The sequence below is a fragment of the Saccopteryx bilineata genome, chromosome 1, assembly GCF_036850765.1.
Source record: "Saccopteryx bilineata isolate mSacBil1 chromosome 1, mSacBil1_pri_phased_curated, whole genome shotgun sequence".
NCBI classification, from domain to species: domain Eukaryota; kingdom Metazoa; phylum Chordata; class Mammalia; order Chiroptera; family Emballonuridae; genus Saccopteryx; species Saccopteryx bilineata.
The window spans coordinates 154,853,481-154,869,889 of NC_089490.1; the positions used below are offsets into that span (position 1 = coordinate 154,853,481).

At 52.1% G+C, this 16,409-nt stretch overlaps 3 protein-coding genes across 13 annotated transcripts; 2 read left to right on the forward strand and 1 right to left on the reverse strand.

The window, feature by feature from the left end:
• The first annotated feature begins 541 nt into the window (after positions 1 to 541).
• Positions 542 to 3,676, forward strand: RAX2 (retina and anterior neural fold homeobox 2). Of its 3 annotated transcripts, none has more exons than XM_066276365.1 (3): positions 542 to 620; positions 982 to 1,281; positions 2,339 to 3,676. In XM_066276365.1, the coding sequence occupies exons 2-3, from the start codon at positions 1,066 to 1,068 to the stop codon at positions 2,675 to 2,677; spliced, it is 555 nt and encodes a 184-aa protein (XP_066132462.1). In that variant the 5' UTR covers positions 542 to 620; positions 982 to 1,065; the 3' UTR covers positions 2,678 to 3,676. The 3 variants fall into 3 exon arrangements, with proteins under 3 accessions (XP_066132462.1, XP_066132475.1, XP_066132466.1); XM_066276378.1 differs by having other exon boundaries at positions 982 to 1,269; XM_066276369.1 differs by having other exon boundaries at positions 1,047 to 1,281.
• APBA3 (amyloid beta precursor protein binding family A member 3) lies at positions 3,158 to 16,199 on the forward strand. Of its 9 annotated transcripts, XM_066276295.1 has the most exons (12): positions 8,555 to 8,681; positions 9,321 to 9,551; positions 9,666 to 9,922; positions 10,018 to 10,057; positions 13,490 to 13,635; positions 13,750 to 13,836; positions 13,925 to 14,086; positions 14,492 to 14,671; positions 14,746 to 14,958; positions 15,630 to 15,749; positions 15,839 to 15,979; positions 16,062 to 16,199. In XM_066276295.1, the coding sequence occupies exons 2-12, from the start codon at positions 9,392 to 9,394 to the stop codon at positions 16,131 to 16,133; spliced, it is 1,578 nt and encodes a 525-aa protein (XP_066132392.1). In that variant the 5' UTR covers positions 8,555 to 8,681; positions 9,321 to 9,391; the 3' UTR covers positions 16,134 to 16,199. The 9 variants fall into 9 exon arrangements, with proteins under 9 accessions (XP_066132374.1, XP_066132359.1, XP_066132384.1 ...); XM_066276277.1 differs by lacking the exon at positions 8,555 to 8,681 and adding an exon at positions 3,158 to 3,209 and having other exon boundaries at positions 9,321 to 9,922; XM_066276262.1 differs by having other exon boundaries at positions 8,537 to 8,595; positions 9,321 to 9,922.
• Positions 5,096 to 7,053, reverse strand: MRPL54 (mitochondrial ribosomal protein L54). The gene is made up of 3 exons (XM_066276391.1): positions 6,895 to 7,053; positions 6,036 to 6,201; positions 5,096 to 5,427 (listed from the first exon to the last, which is right to left on the reverse strand). The coding sequence occupies exons 1-3, from the start codon at positions 7,010 to 7,012 to the stop codon at positions 5,295 to 5,297; spliced, it is 417 nt and encodes a 138-aa protein (XP_066132488.1). The 5' UTR covers positions 7,013 to 7,053; the 3' UTR covers positions 5,096 to 5,294.
• Positions 16,200 to 16,409: the final 210 nt, after the last annotated feature.

The following is a 16,409-nucleotide window of genomic DNA, read 5'->3' on the forward strand; positions in this document are numbered from 1 at the left end:
ACTGATAAAAATAGCAAGAGCTGCCTGACCTGTGGTGGTGTAGTGGATAAAGCGTCGACCTGGAAATGCTGAGGTCGCCAGTTTGAAACCCTGGGCTTGCCTGGTCAAGGCACATATGGGAATTGATGCTTTCAGCTCCTCCTCCCTTCTCTCTCTCTGTCTCTCTCTCCTCTTTGTCTCTCCTCTCTAAAATGAATAAATAAAATAAAATAAAATAGCAAGAGCAGACATTCATTGAGCACTCACTGTATGCCAATCACTGTGCGATGCTCTTAATCACCTCCTTGAGTCCCAGTGAGAGCTCAATGGGGTAGGCCCTGGTATCTATATTTTACAGACAGGAAAACAGAGATGGGAGGCCCTTGATGGTGTCCTACTGCAAGGGGAGGAGGATCAGCTCAACAGTGTCCCCTCAAACTCCCTCCACCCCAACCCTCCCCTGCCTGGTCCTCTCAACAGCTCAGGGCAGCCAGATAGGAGGGGCCACCTCAATTAATCACCTTGTACTAATCCTCCCCCCACCCAACCCCACCCCCTTGGGGCTGCCTGGGAGAGGCCACTGGGCCTGCTGGGGTGGGAGCCCTGTGGATAACTAGGCTGACGAGGGGCTGTTAGGGGTGGTGAGTACTGGGCAGGTGGACAAGGGGGGAGTTGGAGGGTACAGAGAGCCCACTAGGGCAGAGGACTTGGGGCTAAGGAAGCATTGCACCGGAGCAGTGTCCCAGCCTGCTATCCTGGGGTTCCTAGATACAGAGGAAGACAAACAGAAAGACAGAAATGTAGGAGGAGAGAGGCAGTCAGGAAGAGCTCCAGACAGAAAGAGAAAATAGAGGTTGGGGGACAGAAACACAGAAAAAGAATCAGAGAGAGAAGTGGAGGCAGAGAAGTAGAACATGAGATAGCCTGAGACCCGCAGATAGAGACTGGGGGAGGCAGAATGAATGCGGGACCTGAAAAAAGCCCCTTCGCATCTTACCCCAGACCCAACAGGTGCTGGGGGCTCCCCTGCCCTGCCCAGCTGGCAGTCCCTCCTGTTGCAACCCCAGGTGCAGGTGAGGAGGAGCCATGTTCCTGAGCCCCAGCGAGGGGTCGGTGGCTGAGGGTGGGGGGCCAGCACCCTGCGAGGAGTCCCCTAAGAAGAAGCACCGGAGAAATCGCACCACCTTCACCACATACCAGCTGCACCAACTGGAGCGGGCATTCGAGGCCTCTCACTACCCAGATATTTACAGCCGCGAGGAGCTGGCAGCCAAGGTGCACCTGCCGGAGGTGCGTGTGCAGGTGAGGGCACCCCTCAATGACCCCAGGAGGGAGCCAGAGCGAGATAGGGACTCTCCCAGTGCATAGGTAGAAGAGAAACTGGGAAGGCTGCCTAGAGGAGGGGATGTGGGGGATTAGGGCTGTGACATCTGAGTAGGAGTTTGCCAACTAGAGAGGAGAAAGGGCATTTTTCTGGGTATCCAAACAGCATGCACAAGGATATGCAGGGGTTAAGTTAGAGGGGTTTCCATTGAGCTGGGTGAGAGATGGATGGAAGGAAAGGCAGAAAATGAAGCTGAGAAAGCTCATAAAGGGCCTCGGAAGCCGAGCTGAGCAGCTGGCCTTCATGATTAAAAGCCAGTAGAGGCCCTGGCCGGTTGGCTCAGCGGTAGAGCGTCATCCTGGCATGCGGGGGACCCGGGTTCGATTCCCGGCCAGGGCACATACGAGAAGCGCCCATTTGCTTCTCCACCCCCCCCTTCCTCTCTGTCTCTCTCTTCCCCTCCCGCAGCCAAGGCTCCATTGGAGCAAAGATGGCCCGGGCACTGGGGATGGCTCCTTGGCCGCTGCCCCAGGCGCTAGAGTGGCTCTGGTTGCTGCAGAGCGACGCCCCGGAGGGGCAGAGCATCGCCCCCTGGTGGGCAGAGCATCGCCCCTGGTGGGCGTGCCGGGTGGATCGCGGTCGGGTGCATGCGGGAGTCTGTCTGACTGTCTCTCCCCGTTTCCAGCTTCAGAAAAAAATACAAAAAAAGAAAAAAGAAAAAGGCCAGTAGAGACCAGGGAGGAGGCCCGGGAGCCTGAGGGACCTGGTCAAAGAGAATGGCTAGGAGAAATTCAAGTCAGAAAAGACTTAGAAGCTGATGTAATGGGGGCCATGAAGGAGGGGTTCTTCTCTCAAGACAGTCTTAAAGCAGAATAACAAAACATGTTGGCGCTGCAGCAGGTGGGAGTCAGGTCAGATAGCAGGTAGAACCCTGTGAGGCCGGCAGGCCAGGAAGGGAGGCAGTGGAGTGGGGAAGAACTGGCTGCCTCCACCCCCACTGGCCCTGGGCTGGGAACACCCTCTCGCCACTTCCAGGTATGGTTCCAGAACCGTCGGGCCAAGTGGCGGCGCCAGGAACGTCTCGAGTCCGGCTCGGGGGCTGTGGCAGCCCCAAGGCTCCCTGAGGCCCCAGCACTGCCATTTGCCCGCCCTCCAGCTATGCCACTGCCCCTGGAGCCCTGGCTGAGCCCCGGGCCACCGACCAGGCCAGGCCTCACTCACCTCCTGGGCCCAGGCCCAGGGTTACAGGCATCCTTTGGGCCTCATGCCTTTGGTTCTGCCTTCATGGAAGGCTTCACCCTGGAGGAGGCATCCTTTCGGCTGCTGGCCAAGGAGCACACGCAGGCTCTGGACAGGGCCTGGCCACCTGCTTGAGCCTGGTGTCCACCTAGCCCTCCCTTTTCAGCCTGTCCCCAGGGCCTGTAATTGCAGATCTAGGCCAATAACACAGACCGACCCAACCAGCAGGACAAGCTATCAATGAAGAAAGAGACTGCCCATCTCCATCCACCCTCCCTGTCTGGCCACCCATGCGGGGTCCCCACTCTGCCTCACTCTGCCTTGCAGGGAGACTGGGATCCTGTCTTGGAAGGAGGTGGCCATAGAATTCCCAGGCCAGGGGGGTAGGGCCCTGGTTGGCCTCAGGGAGTCTCTGCCCCTCCTCAGGCCTCACTGTCCCCATTTGTCAAATGAGGGTGGGTGGGTAGGTAGATTCAGAGGCTCTGGGACTGTAAGGCTGTAATTGGGAGCCAGCAGGACCTAAATTCTGTGAGTCAGTCTAAATCACCACTAATCTTCCACCAGCAGCCACCCAGCTCCCAGGGCCGCCCTCTCTGAGAAATAACAGATGAGCAGCGCCTGTCCAGCTGCTTCCTTTCATGGTGTGCTCCTGACCAGAGTCCATCAGGTGAGGCTCCATTTTACAGGGAGGCTCCCCGTTTTACAGGGAGGTAACTGAGGCCCAGAAATGGGAAGCCAGTTTGCTGAGGCCACAAAACCAGTAGTGGGTGGATCTATTTTTCGCTCATTGCCTGACTCCATTGCCCCAGGCACTGCTGTGTCCCTGCTGACTTTGGAAGTGGTTTGACCCAGGTCACACCGATACAAGGCAAATATTGTCCGTCCCTGCTCCCTTCATGTATCAAAGTGTGGCCTATGTCCCCACTGATCACAGACACTGTCACATCTCCCAGCCCAGTGAAGGTGGGATGGGGTCCTGGTGGCAAGGCTATCATTTTGTTCTGTTCAATCCAATTCATTCATCCAGTGATAGGACACAACAGTAAGCAAAACAAAAATCCCTACCCTAATGGAGCTGTCACTTCAATGGAAGAGACAAGATGCACAATTAAAAAATAAAACCATAAAATGCCAGCTGGTGGTAAATACTAGGGAGAGTAACACTTGGAAGGGCAATCAGGAGTGTGTGGTAGGTGATACAGTTTAATATGGTGGTTAGGGAGGCCTCATGGAGGTGACCTCAGAGACCTGCTCTGAGGTGAAGGAGGGAGCCATGGGGACACCTGGGGAAGAGCTATCCAGGCAACAGGTGTAGCAGGTACAAAGGCCCTGGGGCAGGACCCCGCCAGGAAATATGGAGGAACAGAAAAGAGTCCATGTGCCACATGGAGCAAAGTGAGTGACAGGGAGAAGCAGTAAGGGCAGGGAGGCAATAGGGGCAGGTCAGGCAGAAACTATGGTAGTTACAACTTTGAGTTTTACCCTGAGAGTCATGGGAAGGTTGGTATGTGCCCACTACTCAGGGCAGGCTACCTGGGAAGTCAGGTTTTCAATAATCCCCTCAACAGAATCCTCCTAAACTGATAAAGGTTCTCATTTCCCAGGGACTAGGCAGAATTAGATGTGGGGACACCCTGCCCCCCACCCAGCCAGCATGTGGAACCAGGGGCCTGAAGGGTGGTACTCCACCCTCAATCTCCAACCTTGCAGGTGCCAATTGGAGAGGTCGGGGCCATAGCAGGAGGGAAGGACTGCTTGGTGGGTCCCCGCCCCCAGCCTTCTCTAATCTAGTGGGCACTGGCCTCTCCCCTAGGACCCTGTCTTCAAGACCTCTCCCTCAAAGCCAAGGAAGGGCAGGAGTTAGGAACATTCCAGAGCTAAGGTTCTCACCAGGGCTGAGGTCATGTTCCTGGTGCTCCACATACACTCCAGGATGCATTACTGGTGAGATCTGGACACCAGTGGGGGTGGACAGAATGGTTGGTAGGCCCATGTCCCTAGGCTCAAGTGAGTGGCCAGCGAAGATAACCTGTGACCTTGGCAAGAAGGAAAGGGAAGTCCTTCCCATCTGGCTAGGCTTGCGGAACTGGGTAGGAAGCTGTCCAGCAGCCCTTGGAGCCACCCCTGCCCTAAAGAACTACCTACTGGCAGTCAAAAGGACCCAGAGATGGATACAGTCATACAGCAAAATACTGAAGCCTGAGGGTCTGGCTTCAGCGAGCCGCACCTCTGGACATTTCAGTTCCTGAAGCTATCAAATTCTGTTCTGCTTCACACAGCTTGAGTCAGGTTTGAGTTCCTTGTGACCAAGAGAAGTTTTGCTATAACCTCCCATTTGAGGGGCTAAGGCCTCTTGGACAGTATTAGGAATTCCAGACATCAGGGCGTGAAGCCCAGTGAGGTCTGGAGGTGAAGATGGACCTACAGAAGTCCAGTCAATCACCAACAACCACTGTCTCAGGAGGACGGAGGAGGGGCCCACCCCTTGCCACCTGCCCCACTTCCCCATGGCCCAACATCAGACAACACCTAGTAATATCCAGAACCTGCCAATGACAACCCCAAGAGATCTTTATTGGTCCCCAGGACCTTGATCCAGCCTCACTGTGGAGGCCACGTGGAATACAGGTAAGAAAAAGTCTGTTTTCTTCAGGAAAATCAAGTCTTCCATGGGGCAGGATGGGGGCAGTGTGGTCTCCTCTGGAGCCTGGCAATGTCCTTGGTGGGTCAGGGCACTTTAGTCTCTCCCCAACTAAAATTTTTGGTTCTTGTTCAGCCGATTGTGGCGCCAGATGTTGTGTTTTCTCAGCAGCCGCCAGTACTCCCTGGTCTCAGGGTCCAGCTCCTCCAGCTTCTTAGGGGGGCCCACATTCATCTGGAACAGCCTAACGGGGTATGGGCAGGAATCACATACCACAACTCCCAGGCACCTTAGGCAGAAGCACTGCCTGTATGATCTCAGGGTGGTCCCTCACCTTCCCTGAGCCAGGTTTCTGGCTGTGGAACAAGGAGCAACCCCATCTCAATAGTTCTGATGTCTGAAGTGGGCGCATGCCATGTCTTCTGCCTTCTGGCCACTGTGCCGTGCACCTATAATGAATGCCTCCCCTCCAAGTCAACCTTTCTGCACCTTCCTAGCTTTAAGAATCAGCACAGGTCAATGTCTTCCAGATCCTGCAAATGCCCTCAGGACCAAGAGCAAAATCCAAACCCTTGCAGCCCCCAGGCCCTGCCAGAACTGGGCTCTGTGACCTTCCTGCCCTATCCATCCCTACTCTCTCCCTCATTCCCTAAAAAAAAAAAAGGATACTGTCCTGCCCCAGGGCCTTTGCACTGGCTGCTTTCTTTGCTGTTAAAGCTCCTTCCACCCACTCAGGTCTTCACTCATGCACCACCTCCCCAAAGAAGTTCTCCCAGAAACCTCATATTTGATCAGCCAGGCTCTTCCTCACCCCTCACTGGTTTTTCCCATTCTCCAGCCTGGCTCACTCACCACTCGGGGTACTCGGAATCAGGCTTCAGGACTACATCCTGGCCCTCCTTGTAGATGTTGACGCCCATGGCATGTGTGGTGAGCCGGACCGGATCTGTGCACACGTCTGGGTCTTTCAGGGCATCACTGACCACACCGCTTTTGCCGCCTTTGCCTCCTTTAATGACTGGGGATCGTGGGGGGGGGGGGGGGGGGGGACAGAGTTGGTTCAGCCCGGTTCAGTCTGGTTCAGCCCAGCTCGGCCCTTGAGAAGCCAGCCTTTCTCTCCTGCACCGTCTCTCAGGGTGGCCCCGGGCTCTAGCTGGACCCGTCTACTGCACTTAACTTTCTCCTTTCATGGAGAAAGTGCTGTTATGTCTCTTTAAGACCTAACACTTATTTTCCAATTCCTTCTTTTCAACAAAGATCAGGCAAGGCTGTATCCAGCTAAAATTCAAACAATCTTGTTTTGGTTTTCTTAAGTGGTTAATACTTAGACAAGCCTCACTGCATCCTTGAATTTCTGGTGACCACTTGTCAAAGATCATACAGTGATCTACAGGAAGAAACCTAATTGGGACGCAAGTTTCCTGACCTCCCCCCATCCCACTAACAAATAAACACACAGTAGTGCGCAGTGAAGCGCGTTTGCTCTACATAACCCACACTCAGGGCCGGCCGCTCAGATTCTGCCTAGCGCTTGCGTACTGAATTCAATCTTGCTCCAAATCCCTCAAATTGCACCTGCGCGTAAAACTTAGCCGTCTGTCTCTTTACGCTTGCGCCTTAATTCTAAGACCCACCTCTCCATCAAGCGCCTGCGCACTACAAACTATCCGATATCATCTGTTCCCATCTTGGCCACCTTAACCCAGCTCACCCGGTTTCTTGGCATAATCCCGTACTAAGAGTCTTCCAGGAAAGGCAGGATCTGGGGGCTTCCGAGTTCGCCAATCGGCCCAGGTCCGGGTAACCCCGAATAAACGTCTGGCTGCCATGGCCTACGCCGGCTGCCTGCACGTACACGTTTTCAGTGACGTCAGCGGCTGAAGGATGCTTGACAGATAGGGGCTCCTAGAGACTCCTGGGAAATGTAGTGTTCCAACCTTAGGCATATATTTATTGCGACTTACTTAAACTTTTTTTATTTTTATTTTTTTTTAAAGATTTTATTTATTCACTATAGACAAGGGAGAGAGAGAGAGGGAGGGAGAGAAGGGGGGAGGAGCAGAAAGCATCAACTCCCATATGTGCCTTGACGAGGCAAGCCCAGGGTTTTGAACCGGCAACCTCAGCGTTTCCAGGTTGACACTTTATCCACTGTGCCACCACAGGTCAGGCACTACTTAAACTTTTATTGATATACCAATTGCTGTATGTGGCGTTAAAGGGTGTTTTATTGTCTTCTTGCCCTTCTTCAGTGACTTACTTACTTTAAAGATCACACCTTATTACTTTTTTAAAAATTAATTTTAATGGGGTGACATTGATAAATCAGGGTACATATGTTCAGAGAAAAACACCTCTAGGTTATTTTGACATTTGATTATGCTGCCTTCCCATCACCCAAAGTTCAATTGTGTTCCGTCATCTTCTAACTGGTTTTCTTTGTACCCCTCCCCTCCCCTCCCCCAGCCCCCTCCCTCTCCTCCCCCCAACCCCATAATCCCACACTCTTGTCCATGTCTCTGAGTCTCATTTCTATGTCCCACCTATGAATGGAATCATATAGTTCTTAGTTTTTTCTGATTTACTTATTTCGCTCAGTATAATGTTATCAAGGTCCATCCTTGTTGTTGTAAATGATCCAATGTCATCATTTCTTATGGCTGAGTAGTATTCCACAGTATATATGTACCAAAGCTTTTTAATCCACTCATCCACTGACGGACACTTGGGCTGTTTCTAGGACTTCGCTATTGTGAACAATGCTGCCATAAACATGGGGATGCATTTCTTCTTTTCAAACAGTGCTATGGTGTTCTTGGGGTATATTCCTAAGAGTGGTATAGCTGGGTCAAAAGGCAGTTCAATTTTTAATTTCTTGTACATTCCTATTTCTACTCAATGTGCAATTACTCAAAGCCTAAAAGTCATCAGAAAGCTAACACTATTCGACTCATATTCCAGCCCAATTGTTAAATTCTTAACCGGCTTGATGTTGTTTAATCCTCACAATTACAAGATATTATCCCTCCTATTATTACTACCAGTTTATACTGTAATTGAGCGGTCTTGGTTGTCCTAGAGTCTGAGAGACCACGTATCATTCTCCTTTAGTTTTTTCTTGTCCCACATCTTCCCATCTGCCACCCCTTGGAATAATGATCATAGTCATAGAAGACTGGCAGTGAATATTAACCCCATTTTGAAGTTAAGGAAATAGGCCCAGAGGTCAGCCGGGGCTTCCACGCCGGGTATATGTAGGCTCCTGACTCGAACTTTGGGTTCTGGGGCCTAGCACTCCGACGTGGCTAGGTAGGCCGACAGAACTACATTTCCCAGCATGCTTTAAAAGGGCACGCATGCCCAGTAGGCTGGGAGCGCGGCGGCTCGAGCTGCCGGCTCAGGACTCGGAATGGTGAGCAACGCTGGCTGGGAAGACTTGACTGCCCGGAATGTGGGGTTCAGGGGGTCGCGTGTGGTGAGGCCACCTCGGTTTGGGAAGTGAGTGTCCTGGCGGGGTAGAGCTGGGTCTGGGGCCGGCGCCTGAGCTTACGGGTCTGAACTCTTGACTCATGGGTGTGCGTAAGAATAGAGGTCTTAATTCGTAGCTTTAGGCTCGAGTTGTGTCTTCAGACTGGGTCTGAGGTCTGAGTCTGAGTCTGGGGTCCATGTTGAGCGTGGCATTTGAAGTTTTGAGATTAGGATCGGCTTTCTGGTATCTTGGATCTTCTGTATTAAGTCCAAGGTTCTGGGTCTAAAGTCTTGGGGCGGGGTCTTGAATCCGGGGTTTTGGGAACCCGCACCTGTTGGGTCTGTATAGTCAGGTTGTATCTCCAGCTTGGGTACCACGTCTTGGGAAGGAAGATTTGGAAGAGGAAGGGCTGGGGTAGACAGGGTTCACGGTAGGGAGAAGTCTGTGGTGACAGTTACAGGGGAATCCATTGGAGTTTGATATTCCGAATGCCACTGTCTTACAATTGCTCATTCTGTGCCTCAGTTTCCTTATCTTTACAATGAGCTTCATAGACCCTTCATTGCAGAATAGGGTGGGATTAAATTATTGCTCTGTATGAACAGTTCACAACTAGCTCCTGGCGCCAAGTTGTTACCCAAGAAACCTCATCTTTCAATCACTTTCAGATGCTGGCCTGAACCTGGAGTCCAGGCTTTGAATTCCTGACAACCCCTAAACCCTTCCAGGGCCTTTGGCCATGGACTTGGAGGAACCCAGGGACACACATGTGCCTTCTCAGGACCTCACACCTGACTGCCAGTGGGACACGGTGCCTGGAGGCCAATGCAGCTTGAGTCAGATGGAACTTGATGAGCCAAATATTCAGGATTTAGTGAAACAGCTTGAGACTCTGCCAGGTGATCTGGTGGGCCTGTCCCCAGATGGACTTCCCTGCCCCCTGCACATTGCCACTGGTCACGGCCTGGCTCTGCAGGATGTTGCCGATGCCCATGGGCTTTTGTCTTCTGAAGCTGGCAGAGACGATCTGCTGAGTCTTTTGCACCTTGAGGAGTGCCCTCCTTCCCAGTCTTGTCCCAAGGAGCCTCCAGATCCTGCTCCTCACCTGTTGCAGCCCCCGGCGGATCCAGATGGGGATACTGACCCGCCGGAATGGGCAGAAGGAGCCTCTGCCCAGCAATGTGGTAGGAAGAGCTCAAGTAGTTCCCCAGAACCCTGGCTGGAGACAGTCCCTCTGATTGCTCCTGAAGAAAGGCCTACCAGTGCCCAGGTATTGCCTGCCCCAGTCCCTAGGCCTAGACCTTCTGTGCCTCCAGGAGCCAAACTGAGGGCATTCAGTCCTGCCCCTTTTTTATTTTCTTCTAGAGCCCCAAGACCGTGGCTTCATACCCTGCCCTCCAGGAGGGTGAGTATTCCTTCCACCCTGGCCCCAGGAACCTAGGGATTTCAGAACAACCTGAATTAGGCTTCCAAAATCTGACTCAAAGTTTGCCAGTAAGGAGTTGCTTCTATAGAGAGGCTCTGAGAATGATTTTAAGTCGATTCCTCATGGCCTGAAAGAAGAGAGAGACAGTGTTGGGAATACTCTAGAATGAGTAGAGGACAGTAAGGCAGGCTTGTGTATTTGCAGCACTTTGTTCTAGAGCAAGGGTTGGCCAGTTACCATCTGTGGACCAACTCCAGCCTATCACCTGTTCTTGTATATCTTGTGAGCTACAGTGGCTTTTGTATTTGCAAGTGGTTGGAAAAGTCAGAAGAGTAATGTTTCTTGAAATATTGTGCAATTTGTGAAAATGTGCAATTCCAGTTTCGGTATGAACAAATAAAGCTTTATTGGGGCACCATCATGTTCATTCATTTACATATTGTCTGTGGTGGCTTTTGTGTTACAACAGAGACCACCTGGCCCACAAAATAAAAAATAATTTACTGTTTGGCCCTTTGCAGGAAAGTTTGCCAGTCTCTGCTTTAAAGTTATGGGAAGAACCAGTTCAAGATGCCTGGAATATTTTAGAATTTTCTCCAGAACTACTTGAGGCTCTATGGTTGTGAAAAGAGGAGATGGTTTGAACCTGTAATTCCGAGAAGGTTCTAGAGTCATAGGTGAAGCAATGACTCACCTAGGGAGTTGTAGAACTTGGCATTTTGCCTGTGGTTCTAGATGAAAGGAACCTGGGCTGATGAGAGTGTTCTGGAATGATGAACAGAACTGTTTGGATCTACTTAGAGGTTTTAGAATCTAAATCAATCAGTAGGACGTATTCTGGAACTGAGCAGAGCTGTCCAATTCTAAAGGAGTCATCAGTTAAGTTCCAGAGTGCTGCTATACAATATAAATAAAATGTGAGCCATATGGGACTTGAAGTTTTCTAGTTATTCACATTTATTTATTTTATTTGTTTATTTTGTGAAAGAGACAGGAACATCAATCTGCCCCCGTATGTGCCCTGACCAGGATCGAACCGGCAACCTCTCCATTTCCACATGAAGCTCCAACTAACTGAGCTATCCGGGCAGGGCTCTAGTTATCCACATTTAAAAAATAAACATTACCTGGCCAGTGGTGGCACAGTGGATAGAGCATTGACCTGGAACGCTGAGGTCAGTTTGAAACCCTGGGCTTGCCTGGTCAAGGCACATATGACAAGTAATCAATGAACAACTAAGTGGAGCAACTGTGAGTTGATACTTCTTGTCCCACCACCCTCTGTAAAATCAATAGATAAAAACTTTTTAAAAAGTAAATAGATAGTATTAATACGTTTTAATTAACCCAGTATATTTAAAGTAATATATATATATTTTTGTTGTTTGTTTGTTTGTTTTTGTTTTTTTTCTGAAGTTGGAAACGTGGAGGCAGTCAGACAGACTCCCGCATGCGCCCGACCGGGATCCACCCGGCATGCCCACCAGGGGGCAATGCTCTGCCCATCGGGGCGTTGCTCTGTTGCAACCAGAGCCATTCTAGTGCTTGAGGCAGAGGCCATGGAGCCATCCTCAGCACCCCGGCCCACTTTGCTCCAATGGAGCCTTGGCTGCGGGAGAGGAAGAGAGACACAGAGAGGAAGGAGAGGGGGAGGGGTGGAGAAGCAGATGGGCGCTTCTCCTGTGTGCCCTGGCTGGGAATCAAACCTGGGACTCCTGCACGCCAGGCTGACGCTCTACCACAGAGCCAACCAGCCAGGGCCCTTTTTTTTTTTAAATGAGAGGACAGGAAATAGAGACAGACTCCTACCTGCACCCTGACTGGAATCCACCTGGAAAACCCTATTTGAGGTCGATGCTTGAATCACCTGAGCTATCATCACCTGAAGGCGACTCTCGAGTTATCCTCAGTGTTTGGAGCTGATGCTCCAACCAGTCGAGTCATTGTCTGCAAGAGGAGAAGAGAGAAAGAAAGGGGAGAGGGAGGGGAAGAGAAGCAGATAGTGGCCTCTCATGTGTGCCCTGACCAGGGATCAAACCCAGGACATCTGCATGCCAGATGGATGCTCTGTCCACTGAGCCAAACAGCCAGGGCCTTAAAGTAATATTTCAACATATAATTAGCATATTACAATTACTTTATTTTTGTTAATATTAGAGCTTCAAAATCCAGTGTGCATTTTGTACTTATAGCACATCTCAATTCAGACCAGCCATATTTCAAGTGCATAGTGCTCACATGTACCCAGTGGCTGCCACATTGGACGGTACAGCTCTGGAGCCCCAGAGCAGAGTAGAATGCATAGATCATGAAGGACAATGGGCAAAAATACCTGTGGTTTAAGTTCACAGACAGGAGTGTGGTTTACTTCGATGGGGCCTATAGCTATGGTTCTGAACCAAAAAGCAACAGCTATTGGTTAGAACATTTTAGAAGTGCTGGCAGAGCTGTATTGTTTTACCTTGCTCAAGGAGTTCTGGAGCCATGGTGGCAAAGCTTTCTGTGGGTCTGGGCTGGCCTGGGGGAATTCTAGAACCATGGCCAAAATTGTTTGTTTATGTATGTTCAAGTCTCAGAATCACTGAGTGCATCTGTGGTCCTGAATTATTGAAAGGATTCTAGAACCATAGGAAGATCTACATGATGCTATCATGATTAAGAAATTGTGGAATCATGCAGTAGAAAAGGGTGATTCTAGAGTGATACAGGTTTCTTGAACCCCTGGCAGAATTCTGTGGTTTGAAACTTGTCAGGGAGTTCTAGAGACATGAGTCAGAGCTGTCTCGGGTTGTAGACAGTACAAAAGTTTTAGACACATAGACAGTTGTCTCTCCCCAAGTGGGCAGTTTTCTGACCATGGGGTAGAGTTGTCTACAGTCCTGGGCGGATAGGGGAGAATTCTAGAATAGGAAGAGTGAATTGTTTCTAGGTTGATTCAGGGGGAAGTACAGAACCATTGAGTGGAATTGACTACAATTCTATTGTGTTAGATGCTTTAGAAACGGGAGTGGGACCATCTGGTTGTAACCTAATCATAGAATTCTAGAAATTCAGTGTGGAGGTATCTGTTAGCACTAGTGCTGTTTGGACCTAGCTGTGCTTCTGGACACACAAAAACCCCTAGAATGGGGTCCTCTGCCTGGGAATCCTTGAGTCAGGGACAGAGCTAGTTCTGGAGTGCCAGACCAGACAGGTCTAGGTTTTTGGAGGCCAAGCTGGCTGTCTCCCACTGGTGGGATAGTCCTGGGAAAGTGGAAAGACCCCTGTGAGTCAACAGTGCCATGTCATGAGAGGGTAGATCTCTGTTCTTTGAGTCAATTCAGGCAGGCAAGATCCTGGACTAAATCTGTGGGGTGGACAAGCCTGGTGAGGGCTCTTCAGGGACTGACCTGCCTTTGATGTTGCCCTCAGTATCAGGTCCCTGTGACCACGAAGATCTCCATGATGGTGTCATATTCGGGGCCAAATATCTGGGCTCCACCCAGCTGGTGTCTGAGCGGAACCCACCCCCCAGCACTCGAATGGCACAGGCCCAGGAGGCCATGGACCGCGTCAAGGTGAAACCAGGGTCTGGCGGGCAGGCAGGCTCAGACTAGGTGTACAGGCCCGGGAGCCTGATGGAGAAGAGGCTGGGTCTTTGGGTTCCTTCACCTCCCACCCCACCCCTACAGGCCCCCGATGGGGAGACCCAGCCTATGACAGAGGTAGACCTCTTTATCTCCACCAAGAGGATCAAGGTTCTGATGGCCGACTCCCAGGTATGAGGCCCAGGCCTGGTCTCTGGGGTGTGGGGGGCTCCACGGAGGCCTCCACAGCCTGCCCAGGCCTGATCTCCCCCACCTCCAGGAGGCTATGATGGACCATGCTCTGCAGACCATTTCCTACATTGCTGACATTGGCAGTGTCCTGGTGATCATGGCCCGGCGGCGGGTGGCCCGGCGGCCAGCACCCCAGGCCCATGGCCAACGGCTCTATAAGATGATTTGCCACGTTTTCCACTCAGATGATGTGAGCAGCTGGGCTCTGGGTGTCCTGCACAACACGGGGACATGGACCAGTCCCTAGCCTCCTCTAAAGCCTACTGTGCAACTTTATCACCCCACTGTCCTCCCACTGGTCCTCAGTGCTGGCAGCTGTCTTCGTCCCTCCAATAGGTCCCACATATTCCAGTTTTCTCCATAAGACTGTGACACTGGTGCCAAATCCCCAGACCCTTCCCTGCCCCAACCCTGTCTCACCTCCACCCCCAGGTTCCCAAGACAGCTGCAATTTCCCCCAAATATACAGTTTGTCTCCTGGGACTCTTGTCCCACATGGGATGGGAGGGCTGTGCTCTACAGATGTCAGAGGAATTGGGGGACCAGAAGAAGGAAGGTGGGACACCCCCAGGGAAATGGTACCCATCCTCCACAGGCCCAGCTCATTGCTCAGGCCATTGGACAGGCCTTCGCTGTGGCCTATAGCCAGTTCCTGCGAGAAAGCGGCATTGACCCCAGCCAGGTGGGCACCCAGCCAAGCCAAGGGGCCACGGGCTCCGGCTACCTCCACAACGGGGACCTTGACCACTTCTCCAACAGTGAGAACTGCAGAGAGGTGAGCAAGTGGGTGGGCCACCCCCCATCCCCACACCGATCAGCCCTCATGCCCCCCCCCATGTCCTGTCCCAGGTGGTCATCGAGAAGCGCCAGGGTGAGGGCTTGGGCGTGGCCCTGGTGGAGTCAGGCTGGGGCTCCTTGCTGCCCACGGCTGTCATTGCCAACCTGCTGCATGGAGGGCCTGCTGAACGCTCAGGAGCCCTCAGCATTGGGGACCGTCTTACTGCCATCAACGGGACCAGTCTAGTGGGGCTGCCTCTGGCCACCGTCCAGGCTGCTGTCCGCGTGAGTCCTCAGGTGGCAGGGACCATGTAGCCGGGAAGGGGTGCCCAAGGCCACAGAGATACCTTCTCTGGACAGGTCTCTGGGGTCCAGTCCAGAAGGGACATGATAGAATCCTACCAGCTCCTATATGTTTAGAGAAACTGAGGCTGGGAGAGGGGAAGTCACCCATGCATGGTGACCTCGCTGGTGCAGGAGCAGGATTAGAATGCAGATGGCTAGTGGCAGTGCCAGTAACTTCCTGCCTGCTGCAAGGCAGCAGGTGAGTTCCTGAGTCTTGACCCTTGTTTCCAAGATAGGGAAAGTGAGAGGCCCAGGGATGAGGAAGGACTTGGCCAGGTCAGAAAAGTAGGTCTGACCCAGTCCACACAGCATGTTACTGAGTATTTGTAACCCTGCCTGGTAGACATTGCTAGAAACTTGCTTTTGACCATGAGGAGACTGAAGTCCCAGGGAATCAGAGGTGAGAAGTCACATAGCACTGACCTTGAGGCTGTCCGATTCCCATTGGTATTCTTAACTGCTTCTTGAGGGATCTTCTAGAATCTAGAGCCTTGACTCCAAATCTCCATTTTCTGGGTGGATAAAATGAGGCCCAGAGGAGGCTGTAGCTTGCCAAGAGTCCAGCAGCCCCCTGGAGGCCCAGCTAGGCCAACAGCCCCTGTCCTGCACAGGAGGTAAAGTCGCAGACATTGGTGACCCTCAGCATCGTCCACTGCCCGCCAGTCACCACAGCCATCATCCACCGGCCCCACGCCCATGAGCAGCTGGGCTTCTGCGTTGAGGACGGCATTGTGAGGCCCCAGCCCAGGGCACCATGCTGGGGGTGGGCAGCCCCAAGCATGACCCCCTGAACAGCATGGCCCCTTCCTGTCCCCGTCAGATCTGCAGTCTCCTCCGTGGTGGCATTGCCGAGCGTGGGGGCGTTCGTGTGGGACACCGAATCATCGAGATCAACGGGCAGAGTGTGGTGGCCACGCCACATGCCCGTGTCATTGAGCTGCTAACCGAGGCCCATACTGAGGTATGAGAATAGTGGGTAGGACTGCGGGTGCCATCCCACCAGCCCAGGCCCACCCCAAACCCCCGCTTCTTCCATTCCCCAGGTCCACATCAAGACCATGCCAGCTACTACCTATCGCCTGCTCACAGGCCAGGAGCAACCTGTATACTTGTGACCAGCCACCACCCCACCACTGTGCCTTAGCCCCACTGGCCCTGGGATTCCCGTCACTGGCACCTCTTTAGCTGGCAGGGCTGCAGAGGATTCTTGGCTCTATTATTTACTGATATAAAATTAAAAGCTTATGAAATGGGTAAGGTCTTGGATCAGGGTGTGTGGGTTTAAGAGTGGAAAGACAGGACTTAACTCTGGCACCCTTGTCTTTCCTGGAAGCCACTAGAAGCCAGTGCTTTGAAAATATTTATTAAAGACCAAGTGGAGGGAGGCAGGG

Excerpts from the sequence above, each read along its gene's own strand:
- MRPL54 (XM_066276391.1), bottom strand. The coding sequence starts at position 7,012 with ATGGCAGCCAGACGTTTATTCGGGGTTACCCGGACCTGGGCCGATTGG. Across the intron at positions 6,202-6,894 it reads GGATTATGCCAAGAAACCGG|TCATTAAAGGAGGCAAAGGC; the intron begins GTGAGCTGGGTT and ends CACGATCCCCAG. Across the intron at positions 5,428-6,035 it reads GATTCCGAGTACCCCGAGTG|GCTGTTCCAGATGAATGTGG; the intron begins GTGAGTGAGCCA and ends ATACCCCGTTAG.
- RAX2 (XM_066276365.1), top strand. The coding sequence starts at position 1,066 with ATGTTCCTGAGCCCCAGCGAGGGGTCGGTGGCTGAGGGTGGGGGGCCA. Across the intron at positions 1,282-2,338 it reads TGCCGGAGGTGCGTGTGCAG|GTATGGTTCCAGAACCGTCG; the intron begins GTGAGGGCACCC and ends CGCCACTTCCAG.
- APBA3 (XM_066276277.1), top strand. The coding sequence starts at position 9,392 with ATGGACTTGGAGGAACCCAGGGACACACATGTGCCTTCTCAGGACCTC. Across the intron at positions 14,672-14,745 it reads ACAGTGAGAACTGCAGAGAG|GTGGTCATCGAGAAGCGCCA; the intron begins GTGAGCAAGTGG and ends GTCCTGTCCCAG. Across the intron at positions 15,750-15,838 it reads TCTGCGTTGAGGACGGCATT|ATCTGCAGTCTCCTCCGTGG; the intron begins GTGAGGCCCCAG and ends TGTCCCCGTCAG.